General features: G+C 46.9%; 1 protein-coding gene across 6 annotated transcripts; it reads right to left on the bottom strand.

The window, feature by feature from the left end:
- Positions 1-418: 418 nt before the first annotated feature.
- On the bottom strand, positions 419-19,865 carry SAP130 (Sin3A associated protein 130). Of its 6 annotated transcripts, none has more exons than XR_014885376.1 (22): positions 19,699-19,865; positions 19,060-19,177; positions 18,702-18,940; positions 17,968-18,126; positions 17,071-17,182; positions 15,700-15,824; positions 14,804-14,928; positions 14,089-14,239; positions 13,508-13,598; positions 13,118-13,222; positions 11,807-11,948; positions 11,448-11,569; positions 8,606-8,908; positions 7,550-7,721; positions 6,197-6,301; positions 5,138-5,499; positions 3,690-3,938; positions 3,286-3,411; positions 2,292-2,395; positions 1,922-2,054; positions 1,499-1,612; positions 1,252-1,284 (listed from the first exon to the last, which is right to left on the bottom strand). XR_014885376.1 is itself a non-coding variant. In XM_085232473.1 (21 exons), exons 2-21 carry the CDS (start codon positions 19,169-19,171, stop codon positions 1,126-1,128), a joined length of 3,174 nt encoding a protein of 1,057 aa, XP_085088599.1. In that variant the 5' UTR covers positions 19,172-19,177; positions 19,699-19,862; the 3' UTR covers positions 419-1,125. The 6 variants fall into 6 exon arrangements, 4 of the variants coding, with proteins under 4 accessions (XP_085088599.1, XP_085088596.1, XP_085088600.1 ...); XR_014885377.1 differs by having other exon boundaries at positions 1,922-2,016; positions 19,699-19,864; XM_085232473.1 differs by lacking the exon at positions 1,922-2,054 and having other exon boundaries at positions 419-1,284; positions 3,690-3,935; positions 19,699-19,862.
- Between the last annotated feature and the right edge of the window lie 90 nt (positions 19,866-19,955).

Here is a 19,955-nt window from a genome sequence, read left to right as displayed (position 1 = left end):
AAACCCGTTCCGCGGCGGCGCGCGGAAGCCCTGCGCTCTGCTTCACGAGCCCGCGGGCGGGAAAGCGCTGAGAGGGCTCCCGGCTGGGCCGCTCGGAGCCCGCTGAGCTGCACGGGAACGGCCGGAACTGGCGGGCAGCCCGCTGAGTGGAGGGAATCCCGCCTTCCCCAAGCCGCCCTTCGCGGCGGGCGCGCGCAGCCCTTCACGGCCCGCAGAGCGCGCGTGTGGAGCGGGATGCCATATTGGCCTCCTGCCAGCCCAGGAAGGGAGCGGCGATGAGAATCACTTCCCTCTTTGGCACAAGCGGCCGTTCCCCCATGCGTATTCCCTCCCGCTGGCTCCTTTCGATGCCTTATTCCGATTTTGAGTTTAAAGGTAGAATAGTTCAGCTGGCACAAAAGTACATGAACTGCTCGCATACAAAAACCTCCAAGTCCTTTATTCATATTTGGGATGTATGTGGTACACAAAATTAACGTTACACCAGCTACAGGAAGTACCCTGCTGCAAGAGGTACTTCAGAACAAGCATCTCAGAGCACCCACAGAGACACACACAGACACTACAAAAAACCACTTGGAAATTATTTCCCACCCTCACCCCAACCCCCCTTTTGTTTTTTCTCCTTTTTGAAATTGACAGCTGGGACTTCTGACCCATTGGAGGCTCTGAACGTGGTGCAGTGGCACTGGTTTTTAAAAGGCTCCTTCAGACACTGGAAGGTCAGAAGAACTGAACGGGGCAACGGAAAGCAGTGTTGCGTTCAGTGCTTTAAAGCGTGGCCATCTGTGCTCACACATGTACCTCACCTGGTTCACCCTTACTCTGCGTTACAGGAGAGCACTGCCCACCACACTGCATCACTAGATCCAATTAGTAGGCACTGACACATCAGGAGAGTTAAACAAGTGGGACTGCAAAGACTTTGAAAAGGAATGAGCCTGAGAGAAAGCGTTGTTCGTTATGACAGATCACTGACAATCCCTTCAGGTCACCAGGCTTTACATGTCCATCTGCTGCCATCTGTTCTCTAAACTCATCCTTTTTATTCAGATGCTCTGCTTAAAAATAAACTACAAAAAGGTCTCAACTCCGTTCTCCATTTCCAGAGTCATTTTTCTGGCTTTAGACCTTCTCCTTTCGCTTTAATTTGGATACTTTCTTGACAGTTCCATTCTTGTTCAGAAGCTTCAGAACACGATCCTTGTGATCCAAGACCTTCAGCATCGAGTCTCGAGCCTCGTTGATTTGATCCATCACAAGTTTACACCTCTGCATATTCCCCTGAAATGAAACACTATCATCACTAACAGCAGACTAAATAGTCAAAACAAACTCTACCTAAAAATAAAGTCACCATTAAATGACGACACAGGAGAAGTATCTTTTTTTTTTTTTTTTTTTTAAAGCCAGACTTAGCACTTCGTTAGAAAAATATCCTGCTGCAATTACTAAAGGTAGAGCAATTCCTCTGAGCTTAGAGGCCATAGGAGCCTACCTGTATCAGCTCATTGATTCGATGCAGGTCATCATCAGTTGCTGCCTTTTTCTTAGGTATGAGCCCCTCCTGTAAGGCAGTCAGTCTCTCATACACATCACGCTCCAGGTTTGTCTAAAAGACAACAGCACTTCATGAGAAGGTTCACCACCAGGCCAGAAAACATCTGCCCACATTAAGAAATCTACACAGAGAAGACAAAAATCTGTTCCCCTCTCAGCTGCTCATGTTAGTAATTCAGAAGATGGAGCCTCTGATGTTGAGTGTGGCACTATTGTTCTTACTAAACATCCTATTTACAGGATTGCTCCACTTCTGAACAAACATGGAACCTAACCAGAACTGTTTCCCTTGTCTCTCACAATACTATTCCAGGAATGCAGAGGTTTTGGGGAGTTTGGTGCTAGAATGCAGAGCACCTACCTCACCCCCAACCTGAAACAGAAGCATCCAGGAATGTGGATCAGTGCTGCCTCCTCAGATCAGCCGCACCATCCCAAACAGACGCTTCTTCAGACCTGTGCATCAGCAGGAGGGAGTTGCCAATTTTGATCATCTGTACAAAATACATCAGCTCTTATGTCTGGATCAAAATCAACACTAAGTTTCCAAGCCACTTACGCCACATTCCTGAGAAAGGGGAAAAGCTTGTCCCACTCCCTTTGGGCACTACACACCAGCTTATGGCATCCCTGTGTCAGGTTGAGCGTGTACTGAGCTTGTGAAAACATCCTGCCTTACAGAACTCCATGTTCCCCATGGTACAGACAGCTGGCACGTCCTATGCACCTACCAACTGCAGCAGCTGTGCCGCACACAGATGGACCTTCCACCCTTGTGCACGGCAGGATACACCCTTCTGATTGGCAATCTCCTGTAGCATAGCTTTCTTCTCTTCTGTCACCAAAAAACACAAATATATGTTCAAATATATGTTCAAGAGTCCACCAGACCTCTGTTCTCAAACAAAAACTTCAACCTAGCTCCTGCTTTCCACACATCCTAATAAGTAAGAGTCAGCAACACTTCAACTGGGACTGGAAAATAACTACTCATCTGCCATCTTACCTGAAGGCTGCTCTCACTCATCAATGGGTTATCTGTATTTTCAGATTTTTTGTTTTCAATTTTTTTTTCCTTTTTCTAAAATGTAGTGTTGTTTCAAACACTGTACATGAAGCAGCAAGCAGTCCATCTCACACTGCTGAAATACACATCTGCTCCTTCCTTCACATCTTCACACAGTTGAAAAACCCAATCTGCTTATAAATTCTGACATAAGCCAAAAAGACTGAAGGACAGAATCTGATCTCAATTTTCCTCTTACTAGAAAAAACGTTCCATAGAAACCCACCAGACCCATCTGTTAGCTCGTAAGACTCGTTACTCTAAATAGGGAACGTTTTTGATTACATTGGCAGGATTGTTAGGCAGTACAATGAGTGCTAAGCCATAACATATCACCGTACAGTCTGCTAAAGAATTTCTCTCTCTATCCTCGTACATAAATACATTTCTCAGTAACGTAAGATTTTAGACTAATTAGATAGTTAGGCAATTGCATCTGATTCTATACAAGATCCTTCCTTTTTTTTCCCAGTCTTGAGAGAGAAAAAGATTTAAGCACCATCTAGCTAACGAAGCCATTAGCTCACGTGACTGACGCTTGTTTTCCAAACTGTGAGCAAAGCCTTCCCGCAGGGTTGCTTATCAACATCAGCCAGCCAAGACTGTTTCTCAGACACCATCCGTGTGCCTGAGTGCCCGGGTGCAGGCAGCACACTGACCTTTCACTCGGACATCGCTGTATCTCTGGAAGTGGTGGTAGGCGGCCTTCCAGGGATTGCGGTAGTGGCGGAGCAATGTGATGGGCGGCCTCGGACGCACAGGGACGTACCTTACACCTTCTTCATCTACAAAAGGATTCACAAATAGCTGCGTTACTATCTGAAGCAGGTGGAAGAGGGAGATCAGCACGGCAGCAATTGTGACTGCAAATGGATAAGCACTGCGTTGTACGAAGTGACTCTCTGTGCTGAGAAAGGTCCCAAGCATCACTATAGAGAGGAGCAGGTACTTGGAGTCTGTATTATTTATATTTTGTAAGCAGGAGAATTACAGCATGCCTTCCTTAAGAGAATGAGTAAATACAGACATTCAGATAGGAGAAGAATGTCAGGGATGACATTACCTATATATTCCTTGGGAGGAGACTTGCGCTTCTCTGCTTTCACCAGCAAGCTTTTGGCAGTAGATTTCTCATCATCGGTGCTGTTTGTTTCCATCATGTCCCCTTCCTCTGTGGAGATGACGTGCTGCTGCTTACGGGGTTTTTTCCTTGGGGAGGCACCAGGTGGCAAATCGCTTGGAGGCATCGAAAGGTTGTTGGCCAGCAATGCCAAAGATGGAGAGACAGTACTTGTAGTCAGTGGAGGGACTGCTGGGAGAAGAGAAAGGAGAAGAACCTCAACTATCAGTAGCAAAGAGGTAAAGTACCATGTTTTAACACCATCTCCTTTCAGTGCTTTGTGAGAAGCGTGGATTCCACTACAGATGCAGTTCACCTCTTTGGGTATATGAGGCCAGATATTAAGCCAGGACCCATCACCAGGACAATGCCTTTATTCTAACATCCTCAGAACAAAAAATGACAAGAGACTGATCTCACTCAGTTCCTTCATTTTCAAGGCCTACAGCAGTTGAATGCTATTGAAAAGGAATCCGTGCTAATATCTCCCATGTGGTAAGTAAACATCTTTGAATTGATGTTTCACTACAGATCACAGTCAAAAACAGGCAAATCCCCTTTGCAATGCAGGTAGAGTCAGATGTAGTCAAACCACAACTGCAGTGCTCTCCTTGCAAGTGTACTTGCACTGCCAAGTCAACAGCCTATGTCAGCAGGCTACTGTACAAATCAACACACTTCTGGAGCATGGTGGCATAGCAGCAGGAGCTCTAAGGAATAATAATCCTTCACATTTGCAGGGAAGAGCTCAATCAGCCATGACTGAAGTGAGCGTGCCAGGTAATACGCAGCAGAATTTCTGGGATGAAATCTCAACTGAGATTAACTGTACTGATTTGTATTATACCAGCACTGCGGCTGACAGTGTTCTAAGCATGCAATTCATACAGACTCTTTGCAACTGGATTGTTTGAAAATGAAGAAAGCAGTCTCAACCCCAAGTGGTTTCCACAGGAGATTAAGGAGATGGCAAATAAGAACTTAAGAGATGCTCACTTAGTTGCTATTCTGCAGTTCTTAGTACTTGAGACAGGAACCCTCTCAGACACTGCAATGCCCTTTCCTTCTAGGAGTTACTAACTTGTGTCAACTGGCACCTTAACCTAAATCTTTGCTTTCCATTTTATTTACTGGGCCGTTAAGACTTCATACTCTGCTCATACAACATGTCATACCTTAGTCATGTCACCAAAACCAAGTCCCATGTTCTATACTGAAAAGCAGTAGGCAGGGAAGAGGACTGTAAAAAGAAGGCATGAAGGAACCCCTTGACTTGTGTTCTGTGCTACCATGAAAGAGATGTCATTCCACTTTCAGGTTGCTTGTGGTGAGATAGTGGAAAAATTAAGATTTCAACAAGAGAAACACCTCAGTGCTTAAAAACAACCTACCAGATACTGGTCGCATTATGTCCATAGGTTCCACCTCCTCTTTGATTTTTATCTCTGGCACCACAGGTCCCAGCACTGCTGAAAGGGCCCCGCTCATGGTTGCTGGAGGAGCAGGTGCAGCTACAATTGTGGTAGAAGTCGGTGGAGCAGCTGGGACGGCTCCTGGAATGGTGGACAGAGCTGCTGCAGGCTGCGAGGTGGGGCTGGCTGCGGCAATGATGGTTGGAATGGCAGAAGGGGGCTGCTGGGAGGAAGGAGGGACTGCAATGGTGGGCTGCTCACTGCCTTGGTTGGACACTGCCTCCATAGACACTGTGACAGGAGTGGCCATGGACACGTGAATCTCAGGTTTTGGCTTGGCACTGTGACATTGAAAAGAAAAGTAAAACAAGCTGATGTCAACTGCATCTCAGTCATGACCTTCTAGCACGAAGTAAATGAGCCCAGCTGGACTCAGATAAATTTTTTCCTGTACAGTAACACCTGGCTGGGTAACAACTGTAGTAGCTGGAGAATGTGTCATCTCAGCTGTGCTCTCTTCTAACCCCTTTGTGTAAGGTGCTGTTCTCTTCTAACGTACAAGCAAATCTCACAACTGACTCCAGATGGCTTCAAAACACTCACAAAAGGAGCAATACAGTTTCACAATGCAAACAAGCAGAACGTTTACCCAAAGCTGTACTATCCCTCATCCTTTCTGTGAGAGCTCACATTGTGGGTTAGTAGTTTTAAAACAATGACTTAGAAAGCCACTGTATACAACTGAAGCAGGTAGAAGATCCATTCAACTTCCTTTAGCATTAATGCCAAAGAATTATAAAGTTCCACAGCACAGCCTTTAACACAACATGGTTATTTTCTTGTCACTCACCCAAGCTCATAACCATATCCTTCAAAAGCCTACTGCCTCAGCTTCGTAACAGAATTATGTCCATTCAAAATCATCACACTGACAAATATAAAAACACCTTTCACGAAAGCAAGCGCTTCAATGCCCAAACACCACAAATCAGACACACAACACGAAGCCAGTACAATGCAGTTGGTTTTCTGTCTTACCCAGCAGGCCTTGGTGATCCAGACGTGCTTCGCATAGTATTCTCAACACGTGTGCTCGCTACTTCAGGTGGCTGAGGTGGAATTAAGCTTTTACGGACTGCCAGGCTGTAAGACAAAGGCAGATCTAGAGTTCTCACCTCTGACATGAAGATAAATCCCACTGGAAGTAAAGGAATCAATCCTCTCTTGCCAAATCCAGGATAGAAGTCAAACATGTCTCTGCATGCACTCACTCTAACTGATCTGCTACAGAAAGTCTTGTTTTTGACCAAGCCTCTAGGTTTTATTTTCTTTGAAGATAAGAGATTAGTTGCTCTGGCTGAGACTCCCTCACATTTGGGGTTTCTCCAGAAATACCAGCCTTACTTTCATCTTGCCAGTCAGTGCATCTTATTGAGACTGCCAGGCTCCAGATGTGGTGGCTGGAGGGGAAGGGAGATCTGGCCACACCAATGTCCTGCACAACCCCAAGACAGAGCAAACTATCTGGAACTAAGCAGCACAGCACTAACACAGGCAACTGCTTTACTTAGTTGGAGTAGACTGTGTCAAAGCCTGGCTCTAGAATCTCCAGACCCTGCATGTGGATGTTAGACAGCTCAGTCCTGCATTCAGAAAAACATTTAAGAGACTTTTCAGCCCCCTGTGAGGCTGAAAGAGAGACTGTCTTCCAAATAATCAGCCTTTCAAGTGGAAACATTCTTCAGTGATCTACATCTTTAATTTATGCTTCAGTTTTACAGCTTGCAACTTCTCTGCCTTAAAGGTTTCCACCCAAATAAAAAAAACAAAAACAAAAACAATTTTAGCCTCATAGAACATGTCAGCTCCAAACATTTTCAGTCTTTAGTAAGGAGGAAGTAGATTGTTAATTCTAATGCTTTCTCCTGCCTCTTTTATTCAGGCATTTAAAATTAAGCCAGAGAACATGAATTATTTTAAATGATTCCCTCCCCTTTTCCTAATCAGTTTTCACAGCAGGGTACTAATCCATCCTTACTATTCATCCACAGAATTTCTTCCAAGAAAAGCATTGAAATCAAAGCACAGATTTCTAATTTTAGTAATTGACCTCTTTGGATTTGAGGCTTTCTTGCTTAGATTAACAAAAACCACTTTCCCTTAAAAGGTCACTTTCAAAGCTAGAGACATCTTATTACAGAGAGGAAGAAGCAGCTATGATCTGTCCTGGAGGAGAAGAAAATGGGTTTCACGGATCTGCAGGTCACTCGCATCCACTGCTGACCGTATAACCTGCCAGGACTTTTCCTACTCACATTAAGATACTTCCATGTAGCTGGGCTAGACTGAACAGAGGTGTCATTTCTGTGTCCCCCCTTCAATCTTACTCACCCATCTGTGGTTGGTTTCTTCCGGAGGATGCTCGGGCGTGGGGAAGAGCCCTGTGCTGGGGCACTGGCACTCTGGCTGTGGGTCTGTACAACTGTAGTTGCTGCAGAAGCAGTGTTGAAGGTGTTGCTAATAGGGTTGGCTACAATGGTGGCTCCATCTGCCAGGACTACTGCTGGGAAGGATGGACGTTGGCAGAGCGGAGAGAACAGAAGAAAAAGGAGCAGTTACTGGAGGAGGTAAAAGCAGGTGTTTGCAGAACACATGCTGTCTCTCTGCTCCTTTGACTCCCTCAATATTTAGCTGTAGCACTTTCAGACTACTTCCTAACTAACACCTTAACTACTAGCACTCTGCTGACTAGGCCTGCTGCAGGGCAGATGATAACTATCCTTTGTCTAACAACTGCTGCCTACAGAAATACTTTTTCCAGAAGAAATGGAAGACACAGAAATGGCTAGGGAGGTCACCAACACAACCGGGTCTGCTGGTGGAGGCCATGTGGCAACTCAGAACTTTGTAAGTGAGCTGGCAGCTCTGCTCATATTCTGAGCTTCTTGCCAAGTCCTGCTAGGAAAACAAACATGCAGAACAACAAGGCAGGGATCACACTGGTATCTGCCAGCACTGCAAAGAGTGGATGCTCTTGGCTGCCATTTTCCCTTCCTTCAGTCCATCACTGGGATTTGATCACACCAATTCCTCCTTGTGAAGAAGGCTTTTTAATCACAGTCTAAACTGGAGGCACAGCTGCAACAGTTCAGTGAGCATCTGCTTGTAAATGGCTCTTCCCACAAGGCTGTACTGATCTCTGAATGCACTGTCAAGTTTTTCCTGCTCATATAACCCATCCAATGCTACCCGTATATTCTACCCAGTCTGAAGAACACTAATGAATTGCATTCACTAAATATTTAGTGAAAGAGAGCAGACACAGGGATGTATTTGGTGTTGAGCACTGGGACTGCTCAAGATCCACCACACAATGTCATAACCCAGAGTTAAAGGAACCCCTCGAGGCAGAGCACTGTGCAGGACTTACGGGTTCTGACCACTCACCTGAGGTCTTGGTGTCAGCCTGTGGCTGCTGAGCGCTGATGGGCGCTGGCTGCAGCCCCTGCGTGCCAATGGGTGCAGCTGGGTGCAGTCCTTGAGTCCCAATTGGTGCTGGCTGGATGCCCTGGGCACCGATGGGCGCTGGCTGGATGCCCTGAGCACTGATGGGCGCCGGCTGGATGCCCTGAATGTGGCGGGCATGGGATGCATCCACAGTCATCAGCTGCATGGGGTTGAGGTGCACAGTGGATGCCACCCCCACACCCGTCTGCGCCGTGATGGCCGAGTTGGGCGCCTGGGCTGAAACTGCGGGCAGCAACATGGACAGCTTGTCATGCCTGGCCTGGCACTTCAACCCCACCACCTCTCACCCCATAGGTACTCCCAAAGACTGCTTCTGAAAGTTAGCTTGCCAGCCTGCTTGAAGCAGGGATGAGTTTGAGAGTAGAGAAGCCATGTTGTCTGCTTGAACATTTTTTTTCCCCCTCACCCCATATTGCAACAATGAAGATCAAGGTTTGCCTTAAAGTTAGGCTAAGGTTATGTTTCTGTACCCAGTCTCAGAAACCTGTGTGCTATTTTTGCTCACTAGAGTATTTTTTCATTGCTTATTTTTACACAAAGTCTCCATAGTACCAATAGCTGGCACTTTTCCTGCTTAAATACACTAGAAGCCTAAAGGAATTCTTTTCAAAATACAGTCTTCCACAGAACTTATTACATCAATTAATAAAACTAACATCTTTGACTGTACAAAGGCACGTGGAGAAGACAGACCCAAGTATAAGCACCTTAAAACACAACTCACTTCCCACACCCCTAACCACATCAGCAAGACAGCTCCCCTTCACACAGCTGGACAAACTGTTCTGACCCAGAATACAGTTTATTTGACTCACAACAAGCAATTACAGAGTGGGTCCCACAGCTAGAATGAGCACATAACCTCTGTGGTGTTCCCAGTGATGCACCTATACTTGAAAGTTCAACTACTTCACTTGAATGTACAGCTCTAAGCAACTGTGGTTGCATCTTTCCAGATCTCCCATAAGGTGTGCTGCACTTCTCCCAGGGAGCATTTAGCAGCCACCTTGGACTACCTGTAGCTCTCCAGAGCTCCAAATGCACAGAACAGCAACATCATTTCTGCAGCCATGCACAGAATGAAGTGCTAACTTGCAACACTCGGTTTGTCCCCTAACAATTGAGAGCCTTCTCAACTGAACGAGCTGGTTTTGTCACAGGATTTCCATCAAGTTCTTGTGCTGACCAGTCCCTCTAAAAACTAAGATACAGCACCAGGTCCACAGAAAAGGCTTCTGCTTACCACTTCTGCCAGGGGTACTCTAGGTGAAACTCTTGTTGTGGAACTGTCCATCCAACAAAATCATTTTGGAGACTGTGTAAACACAACTGGCTCTTGGAAAGCCAAAGCTAACATCCTTCCTCAAAACACATGGGTACCCCTCAGCTCAGTGATCTTTTAAGAAGTTTCCTCTGTACTTTTAGCTAAGTCCTCCATGGCTGTCCTCAACACAGGTTTGCATCCTCCTTGTACCGTGTTCTCTGCTTTGAGGTATCACCAGTTACTGCCCTAATTAATACCTTTAATTGAAGCTTCAAATCAACGTAATAAGCAAAATATCTCCAGCAATGAAGAAAGATAATCTTTTTTTAAAAAAAATCAGTGTTAGCCCATCATTGGCCCCATATGCCACCAGTATTGCAACTCCTAATGCAGCTTTGTGGACTTGCACAATGTTCCTGTGGCAGCATGAATGACTGCTGTGACATCTGTCCTTGCTGCCCAGCAGCACGCTGTTGTTCTCCCTCCTACCAACTGAGTGCAGGACAGACAAAGCATTTCTATCCAGGGCTCTGGAACCATTCAACCACAGCTGCCAGCTCCCAGTAACACTGCTCAAAGCGCAGGAAGGTACAGTAAGAAGCCTCTCTGTCCCTATCCCAACTCATCTGATCATCCTAAAGCCCATGACTTACAGTCAAGATCTGAAAGTTGCCAGTGAAATTAAAGTTTCAGTGTCATTAACAAAGAACAGACCCCAATAACACATCAATTCCCTATGCATATTTTCCCAGTCAGCAAATGGACTCTGCAATCTCCATGTCCTTCCAACGCCACTGTACTGGTCAGGAGCAACATGCCACCAGCAGACACACTATGAAAACCCAAATCAGGCATCTTCTTAGAGTTTGGATTGCGGAAATCACCACATCTGTCCTAAGCTACTCAGCAAGGTGGAGTGCTCCAGTGTTTTTTGTCTCAAGAGAATGACCTTAGTTTGGGATGACAGCATTCACTCACATCATGTGTGATTTTTTTTTTTTGGCTTCTCTACAAACTACTGCAACAATTCAAACTGGTTATTGCCTGATTCTTGTAAACAGAACACCAAGAGCTTGCAGTGCAACTTGATTTCTGTTTTCAACTCATGCTTCTCTCTCCAACTGTATATTCAAATGAAAAGATATCAAAAATGGGCTTCTCAGAATATTAGAGAATGAAAATGCATAACAAGCTCATTTGTTTTGGAGGAACTTCCTTGTTTTTGATTGTTGAAATCTGATACTTTAAAAGAGAGAAGCTTCTGGATATTTCTGGGTGTCAGGTTTGAAACTCACAACAAAATGGTTATTAGCTGTGTGCAGTATGCCTCTGAAGTAGCTCAGTGCTACTTGTTGGCTTAGGGGAAAGCGGGAGAAGTCAGACTCTGCGCTCCGTTACCGGAAAGGAGCATGCAAGCCTCTCAGTTGCTCCCAGTGCTGAAGCTGGTACACAAACAAGTGAGCAGAGCATCAGCCAGCTCAGCCCACAGCTCCTCACCTGGGTACTGGCGGATGGTGGACACCGAGCTGGTGATGGGGGTGTAGGTGTGCGCAGTCAGCGGGTAGGCAGAGGGTGGGTAGGTGGGTAGGAAGTACTGGAACTGGACAGGCACCGACTGCCTGCAGGCAGCAAGAACAACAAGTGTTACACCACTTCATCTGCTTACCTTCAAATCCTGTCTTCGGGCCACAGCCCAAGTTTTTCTCATCTGCCATAAGCTATCACATTCATTAGCTCTTGTGATTAATTCAGAACTACCAAAACTCTCTGAAGATTTGTTCCCTGAGCCCAGACAAGCAGAAAGGTACTCAGAAGCTACTCGCACTCTCCTATTCATAGAGATGTTATTTCCCCACCTGTTGTCATTCCTGGTTTCCATTGCTACTGGATTTGGAGACGCCCGATGACTAGAAAGAGGTATGAGGTTACTCCTCTCTGCTGTATAATCGGACTGAATCCGGGGAGAAGTATGTGTGATCTGCTGAGGAACCACTTTAGCTGCATAAAGACAAACGTGTCATCAGTCAGAGAAAAAGTTGCAAAGTCAAAATTAGTTCTCAAAAAAAAAAAAAAAAACACCAAAAAACAACAGAAATCAAAACAAATAACAGAAAAACTACACTGAAAAAAACTACATGAAAACAAACAAAAAAACCTACCCCAAACCACAAACCCCCAACCCCACTCCCAAGATGCCCCCAGCCTCCAATCATTTCCTATCCAGTGATGATACATTGCTTCAGTAGGAAGAATCATAGAATCATAGGAAGACCTGGGTCGAAAAGGACCACAATGATCATCTAGTTTCACCCTCCTGCTATCTGCAGTGTCACCAACCACCAAACCAGGCTAAAAAACAGAAAACTAAACAAATCCATCTTACATTTTTTCCATTCAACTTGTACCAGAATTCAAAGACATTATAAAAGCTTATGTAACTTCTAATTGTTAAGAGGTGAAATAACTCCAAAACTTCAGTGAAGTTACTTATTTTTTTCCTTCCAATGATCAGCTCAATCCTTCCTGCTGTCAATAATTTATCAACATTTTCAAAGCAAAACTTGACAGAGACCAAGGGAAATGAAATATATGGCAGACAAATATACACAGAGGCAGGAAAGATATTAAAAAGTTTCAAGGGAGCAACAAAAGGAAGTGGGCAGAACAGAGGAGATGAACAGAGGAAACTTAAGTAGATGTGTTGGAAACATCTCATGCAGACTGCACTTCCAGGCAAATAAGCTTGCCATTTTTAGGCTTCAGCTGTTTCACCTTCAGACAAACACACCAGCCTTGACTAGGCTGTATCCAATGCCTCAAGAATCATGGGATTCTTGTACAAAAACCAGCTAAGAAAGCCCTATCACCAAGCAGTTACAACTCCTAGCGCATACAGTGCAGGTTCTGAAATGCCAAAAAGCCTATGTTTGTCTGAAAATTCAATTGAGGAAGTTAATGAGCCATTTTATTACTTATTCCTCCTAGAACATCTATTTCTTCCTGGCACTGAAATAAGCTGTGCCACTGCAGACCTTCTAGTTGATTTCTCCCAGCTTGAATTGATTTGCTTCCCTTCCTTGAAGTGCCAATGCACACAAATATTGCTAGCATAAACAGTAGAATCAAAATACCCAGTACACATTTCTCTTGGAACTGAAATCACTCACCAACTGGGATGTTTGAGGTTGTGACAGCTGTAGCATGGGAAGAATGGGAGGGCATTGTCATGGTGACAATGGTGCTTGTAGGCGCTTGGGTGTGAGAAACAGAACCTGAGAAAAAAAAAAAAAAAAAAAGAACATACAAGATATTTCTGCAGAGCTCTATCACATAGAAGTATATCTATACCCAAATGAAGAGCAAAAAGCCAGCCCACACAACCCAATGGTGAACTCAGCAACTTCTCTCCTGGATTCTAATTACACACTTCCAAATGCAATCTTCAGCAGAAAGGAAGGTTCCCTCAAATCTAATTAGGTTCCAGTTTCAGTGTAGAGAAACAACAAGAAAACTTCAACAACCCACAACCCTCTCACAATAGCATTACGAACACTCACCAGCTGTGGTTGCTGAAGCAATGGTATTTGTTGCTAAAATAGGTGCCACTGTTGCTGCTGCCACTGGAGTACCAGTACTGAAAATGGTTTTCTATTGAAAGCAGAAAAGCTTCAAGTTAAAATACTACCACATTTTTCAAAGAATCACAGAATGGCTGGGTTGGAAGGGACCTCAAGGATGATGAAGCTCCCACCTCCTGCCACATGCAGGGCCACCAACCTCCCCGTTTAATACCAGCCCAGGCTGCCCAGCGCCCCATCCAACCTGGCCTTGAACACCTCCAGGAACGGACAGGGCATCCACAGCCTCTCTAAATCTTCCCTCCCCCAACTTAAAACCATTTCCCCTTGTCCTGCAGTTATCCATCCTTTCAAAGAGTTGACTCCTCTCCTGTTTATAGGCTCTCTTTAGGTACTGAAAGGATTTTTGATATTTACTCTGCTTGGAATCACGCTGCATGGACTGTAAAGAACATCAATTTCTAACCTAATATTCTTTTCCCAAATTTCATCTTATCCACCCAAATGTAAATTCAAACGATGCCCGAAAGCAGCAGAAGGGTTTCCCCCCAACAGCCCACCTGGGCCATGGTGTGGAGCTGTGGCTTCTGTGCTCCTATGGCTGGGTGGGATGGCAGTGTGATCCGCGTGGCCGCATCGCGGGGCTGTGCGGGCCGCTGGATGCTGATGGCTGCAGAAGGTGGGTGCTGCTGGATAGACAGGGTGGGCCGGCTGGAGAAAAAAACAATCATAAGATATCACAGAAGATAGTTCTGTGGGTGCTAAATCTGAAAGACAAAGTGATGCGTCTGGCTCTGTTTTCTTTCTGTTTGAAAACAGCACTGCTATCAAAATCATGGTGAAGCAACTTGAGGAACTCAAGCTGCACTGTTCTGTCCTCATCAGGTGTCTGCCCTAAGCAGTTCTGTATAAAGCTTTTCCTGTCAGGGATGCTTTACAACATTCACGTGTCACTCCTCACTGTGTCTTCAGAAAAAAAGATGGGCTGAACTATCTACAGGCTCCTAGAAAGGAAACTCTGCTTTCCAGGAAGCAGCAGTTCTCAATTGATTTGTTATGCCCATTCTTGTAACAGTGCAACAGTTCATCTTTATAGTAACTTTTATTCACAGAACTGAAAGCTTCTGTAGTGTGCAAGCACTCCTATTTTTGTATTGTACCATCCCACATCCAGAGGATAATCAGCTCAGGATGACTAACACGTTTCCTCCTCCCACAGCCTCTGTGAAGTCAGAGCACTGCAGACTGCAAAAAATTTGCCTTAATCATCTTTACCTGAGGGTTGACTCTGTAGCATGTGCTGCTGTTGTGGTTATAACAGGAGACTGAGCTCTCGTGGCTGAGACAGTCGCCACCACAGCAGGAGGAATAGCGCTTGAAGTTGTCACAGGTGGACGAGACTGTAAGAACAGAGACAGACATTCAGAAAAGAAATTCTGCACTTTAGAGAATAAGTAGGAATTATTTGCCTAGAATAACTTTTTTTTTTTAAAAAAAAGATCTTATCACTAAGCTTCAGCATTCTAAGATATTTTCAATCTTTCTGACTTGATCTGCAAGTTCTTGTGGAAATCTATTCTGATTTTCAAAGGACATACAGAGGGCACCAAATACCAGGAAGGTTAACAGAAATTACTGCAGTGCTTCTGAATGATTTTAGGAGAAACAACAAAGGCTTCTTCAGAACAAGCTGAAACTCTATACTAAGACACACAGGAAATCAAAAATGATTATATTGGGATTTTGAAGCATGAAGTAAAAACCATTTGACCCTTTATCCTAACCTTGAATGCATACAGAGAACAGATACCTACAGTCTTTCTTTTACATAAATATAGAAGCTGAGATCTTTTTGGCAGTATACTAAAATATACATATTTTTATTCTACATCAAAACAGTTGAGAATAAATTCCCATCTGCACAACATGCTAGGCCTTTCAGACTAAAACTCCACTGTTACAGTATGTCCTGCTCCCAACTTGGAAGCATGGGACTAACAGGACCACTTCACAGCTTGCTATCAGAAATGGATACCAAACAAACTGAATTAGAAGAGAGCTGCTGACAGCTTCAGCCCAACAAACATGCAGTTACAGGTTATGAACTGCAAGGAGATGCCAGGAGGAACCTGGAGCAGGTGGTTCTGCAGAGCTGCCTGGCTGCTACCTGCCTGGATTGGCTGATGAATGATGTGCTGAACTGCTGGCTGAGCAGTGGCTGCATTGGGCAGCTGGGATGCTGGTCTCAGGACTGTAGTTACTTTTGAACTGGACATCACTGCAGCAGCTGCAGCACCTGGAAAGCAAACCAAGCATGTTAAATAGCACATACAAATGGCCCCACCACCACTGCAGAGACAGGCCCCTGTGTTAGCTGGTATGTACTTCTGTTTAGATGACAATGGTTTAAAAGCAAGGCTAGTAGCAAAAGTACTTTATATTCATAAAAGGGGAAAGGCAGACATCATTTTAAGTGACTTGGGTTTATTGATGCTTCTCATTCCTGACAGTAACCTGATAGTTTTCTATTCCTAGCTAATCAGTAGAAATAATTCAAACAGTTTGACTACTGAGCTAATGGGGAAACAAGTTATCTGATACCAGGAATCCTCCTGCAATAAATAAAAATGGAGAAAAAGTCACCAACAATTTGTAAAGCACTGTGGTTTTTTTTTGTGTCCACAGTTTGCTGACTCCTGATCACGTGAAACTGCTCTGAAAGGCAAACAGCCTTGAAATCATTTGATGGACTGCATAAACATTCCTGACTGAAACTACACTGGAAGGTGGTATGCAAGCTGAGAGAACGAGATCAGGAGAGAAAATACACTAAGTGAAAACCCCAGGTTTATGCTGGTTGTCCTACAGGAATCAGGCGACCAAAATACATCGACTTCAGCTGCAAATAATGCTGCAGTCCTTCCAGCTATTCTAGCATGAGGTTAGACCTTTGCACAATTGTTTCCCTTGAGCAGTGGCATAATATCAGATCTCAACGGAAATAGAAATGCAAATGGTGCTTTGAAATTCAGATCAACTGAAACTTGGAGACCCAACTCATAAATGTTTTGAAAGTGCAGCTTAGCAGAAATCACTGCACTGAACTTCTTTTAAAGGGCTGCCCTGCTGTTTTTTAAGCTGCAGCAACTGAAATCCTGGGAGACAGGAGCTTGGAGTTAGCATCAGCATTTAACCCAAGGGCAAATGCAAATGCACATGATATATTAGCACGTATAACTGCATACTGAAATGATCCTCTATCAGGTAGCTACAGGGCTCAGACATCACTGTGGTTAAGTGAGAGATGCTTACTACCAAGAACATCACATTCTGCACAACAGGCCAATCTGTGCCAGTGTGGCTTTGGTTTTTTGGCTTTTTTTTTTTTCTCCTCTTTGAAAGCATTCAGTGGTAACAGCACAAAAGTAGAACAACTGAGGTTGCTATACCACATACATCAGCAGTGAAGACAGTTTCAGAGACAGGGTGCATTGCCCCAGCAGGCAAGCACAACAGGCAGCCACACACTGCTCAGTCCTTACCTCGAGGAAGGTGGGAAGCTCCAATGTGTAGAGGAGGCCCAGGAGCACTACTTCTGATGATTGACATCTGCACATTAGTAGCCATAATATGGTGCAGGTTGCTAGGGTGGCCCTGCAGAATTAAAGACATAAATCAAAAAATAAACAGTGAGCTCTGTGGATAAGAACTAACAGCCATTCTGACAGCATTACCTCAAGACTTCTAAAGACAGGAAAGACTTTGTAGAAATACATGCTACAAAGAGCATCACAAGCGAGTAAAGAAACAGGGAGAAGTCAGAGCCAGCTGACACTGTACAGGAAAGATGTCAACGTTTCAGAGATCTGTTTTTCTGTTTGGCACGTGGCAGACTGTCAGCAGCCACTCAGACACCAACCTGAGACATGTCCCTTTTGCTACCAGTGACCTTAAAGGCACAGATCTCTACCACCTTGCCATCCAGGTCAAAAGAACAGCAGCACTCTGACAAACACTATAACAAATGAATTCAATTTTCTAACAGTGTTGGACTTTTTATGAGTAGTCATGAAAGTAACAGCATATCCAAACTCAAATCCTCCTAAGGACACTACACAGAAGCCCTGAGACTTCAGAGGGTTTGCATTGAGTGTGTCCTGGCACACTGGCTTCAAATTTAATTATTTAAAGAACGTAACAGCTTTGGATATGTTTCTCCTATTGCATTCTCACTGTCAGTTGGATGATTACACCCACTCAGAAGCTTTCTACAGAGCCAGCAGTAACTGAAGCATATTACTCCAAGCAGAACTGACCAACAGAGTGGCCACTGGACAGGGAAGCCTGCTCTCTGCCTCCCCCCTGCTTCAAGAGCTTGACCTGCTGTGCCAGTGCTGCACTGCTCCGACCTTACAGTGATTGCAGCAGAAAGCACAGACCTGCTGTCCACTGATGGTGGCCACAGGGATGGTTGGAGCCTGCGGGATGCTGCTCTCCATGGTGACTGTGACTTGTCCAGGAACCTTTGTAGGAGCTGAGAGGGTTGAGGGTGGTGCGGGAGCGATGGGCCGGCTGGGCATGGTGGGCTTCAGCGGCGGCTGCAAGAAAGAAGTGTCAGAGTCCTGTTGCCACTCCCAGAGGCAACTCAAGGTTGGAGAAACCATTCCCGGAGGTAGAGGGGAAAGCCAGCTAGGGCCAGAGGTCTGAAAAGCCATTCCATTTTCACCTAGGACAAAGAGCATGTTTTGTGCTGGAATTAGGCAGATTCTAACACAAAGCATGGATCTGTTGGGGCTGTAGCCTTTCTCTACACACTGCGCATCAGCAGTTTGTTTCATATTCTCATCCACTCTCACAGAGAGAGCATTTCAAGGCTTCCCTAAAGTCACTCTAAGGAGTGCAAGAAATCCACCCCTTCAGGATAATACTGTGATGCCAGGAAGGCCTCAGCGTGGCACACGGAACAGCTCTATCCAGAGCCATCAGAGCCCAGACACAAAGATCAAACAATGAAAACAGGGAACTTCCTGACTTTTGCTCAAAACTTCAAGTTTTAGTACAGGTTAAGAGAACAAATGCACCCACAGTTATCCTAGAAGAAGGGATAAAAAACCTCATCAGCAATCAACTTGCTTTTCTCATTTAAACGCATTCCTCCATGTCCCCTCCTTACCTTCATGAGCCCATCTGAGAAGGAGAGGGGCACAGCCGGTGCCAGGTGTGCAGGTGGGGCTGCCACCGTCACGGGTGCCCCGGGAGGCACCGGGTGGTGCGGGGCCAACATCTGCACCTGCGGGTAGGGCCGCACCACCACGGGCTCCTGCTTCTCCTCACGGGGTGGTGCAGGAGCGCCAGGGCCCAGGTGCTGCTCCCTGGGGGCCACCTCGGGGTCACGGACAGACTCATCGCTGGCTGCGGAGAGGAGAGAGGCGTCGAGAGCCGAAGCGACGCAGAGCCAAGCGGAGCCGAAGCTCCCCGCGTTCCCCCTCCCCCCCCCACGGCCGCACACAGCCCCGCCCCATCCCGCTTACTCGTGGCCGCGGGGGCGATGAGTCCGGCGGTGCCGCTGGCGGGTCCGGTGGGCGGGTTGGCTCCCAGAGCGGCGGGAGGCGCGCCCGAGCGGGGAAACTGCTGAGAGCTCATCTCCGCCTGCGGACAGAGCCGACAGAACGGCCGTTACGTCGCGCCGCGCGCATCACGCTGCCCGCGCCACCCCCGTCCCGCGGGTTCCGCCCCGCTCATTGGGCGCGGCGCCAGAAGCCCCGCCCCCTTCTCGCCCCGCCCCCCCCCGCGGCAGCCAATGGGTTGCGGCGCCGCGCGCCCAGTCAGGAGAGGCCGCAGCAGCGCCCTCAGGAGGCGCCGAACCAATGGGGGGGGGTCGGGACGCTGCCCAATGGGGGCCGCCCCGCCGCCAGGCCCCGCCCCGCTCCGCCGAGCCGCCCGGCGGGGCCCGGATGTGCTCGGGAGCGCGGCGCTACCAGCCCGACGCAGCCCTGCCCCGCTCTGCCCGTCCTAAGCCCGACGCGGTGTCCCGGGTCCGCCCCGCCCCACCGTCGCTTCGCTCTGCGTCCGCAGCGCTGCGCCTGCCGCAAGCTCCCCCGCCGCTCCCCGCCTGCCGCCGGCCCCATCGCCGCCCTCGGCGTCTGACAGCCCGCTACCCGCGGCCGTACCTGCCCCGGGGCGCGGCCCCGACTCTCGCTGCGCGCCGCCGGCGCCCAGAACCGAGCTGCGCTTCCGCCGCCGCCGCTGCCCACGGCGGATTGGCTCTGCTCCGTCCCGCCTCCCGCTTCGTTCCCGCACACTATTGGCCGCGACCGCAGCTCGCGGGGGCTGCCGGCGGGTGTAGTCCAAGAACGCGCTTTCGCGGAGAAGATCTCGCGAGACGTCGGGGAGGCGGCACCCGGCCGCGGTGCGCTATTGGCTGGAG

Source organism: Meleagris gallopavo, chromosome 11 (assembly GCF_905368555.1).
Source record: "Meleagris gallopavo chromosome 11, MGAL_WU_HG_1.1, whole genome shotgun sequence".
NCBI classification, from domain to species: Eukaryota; Metazoa; Chordata; class Aves; order Galliformes; family Phasianidae; genus Meleagris; species Meleagris gallopavo.
Note: the sequence above shows the minus strand (reverse complement) of the source record. Positions and strands in the feature narration are given on the sequence as shown.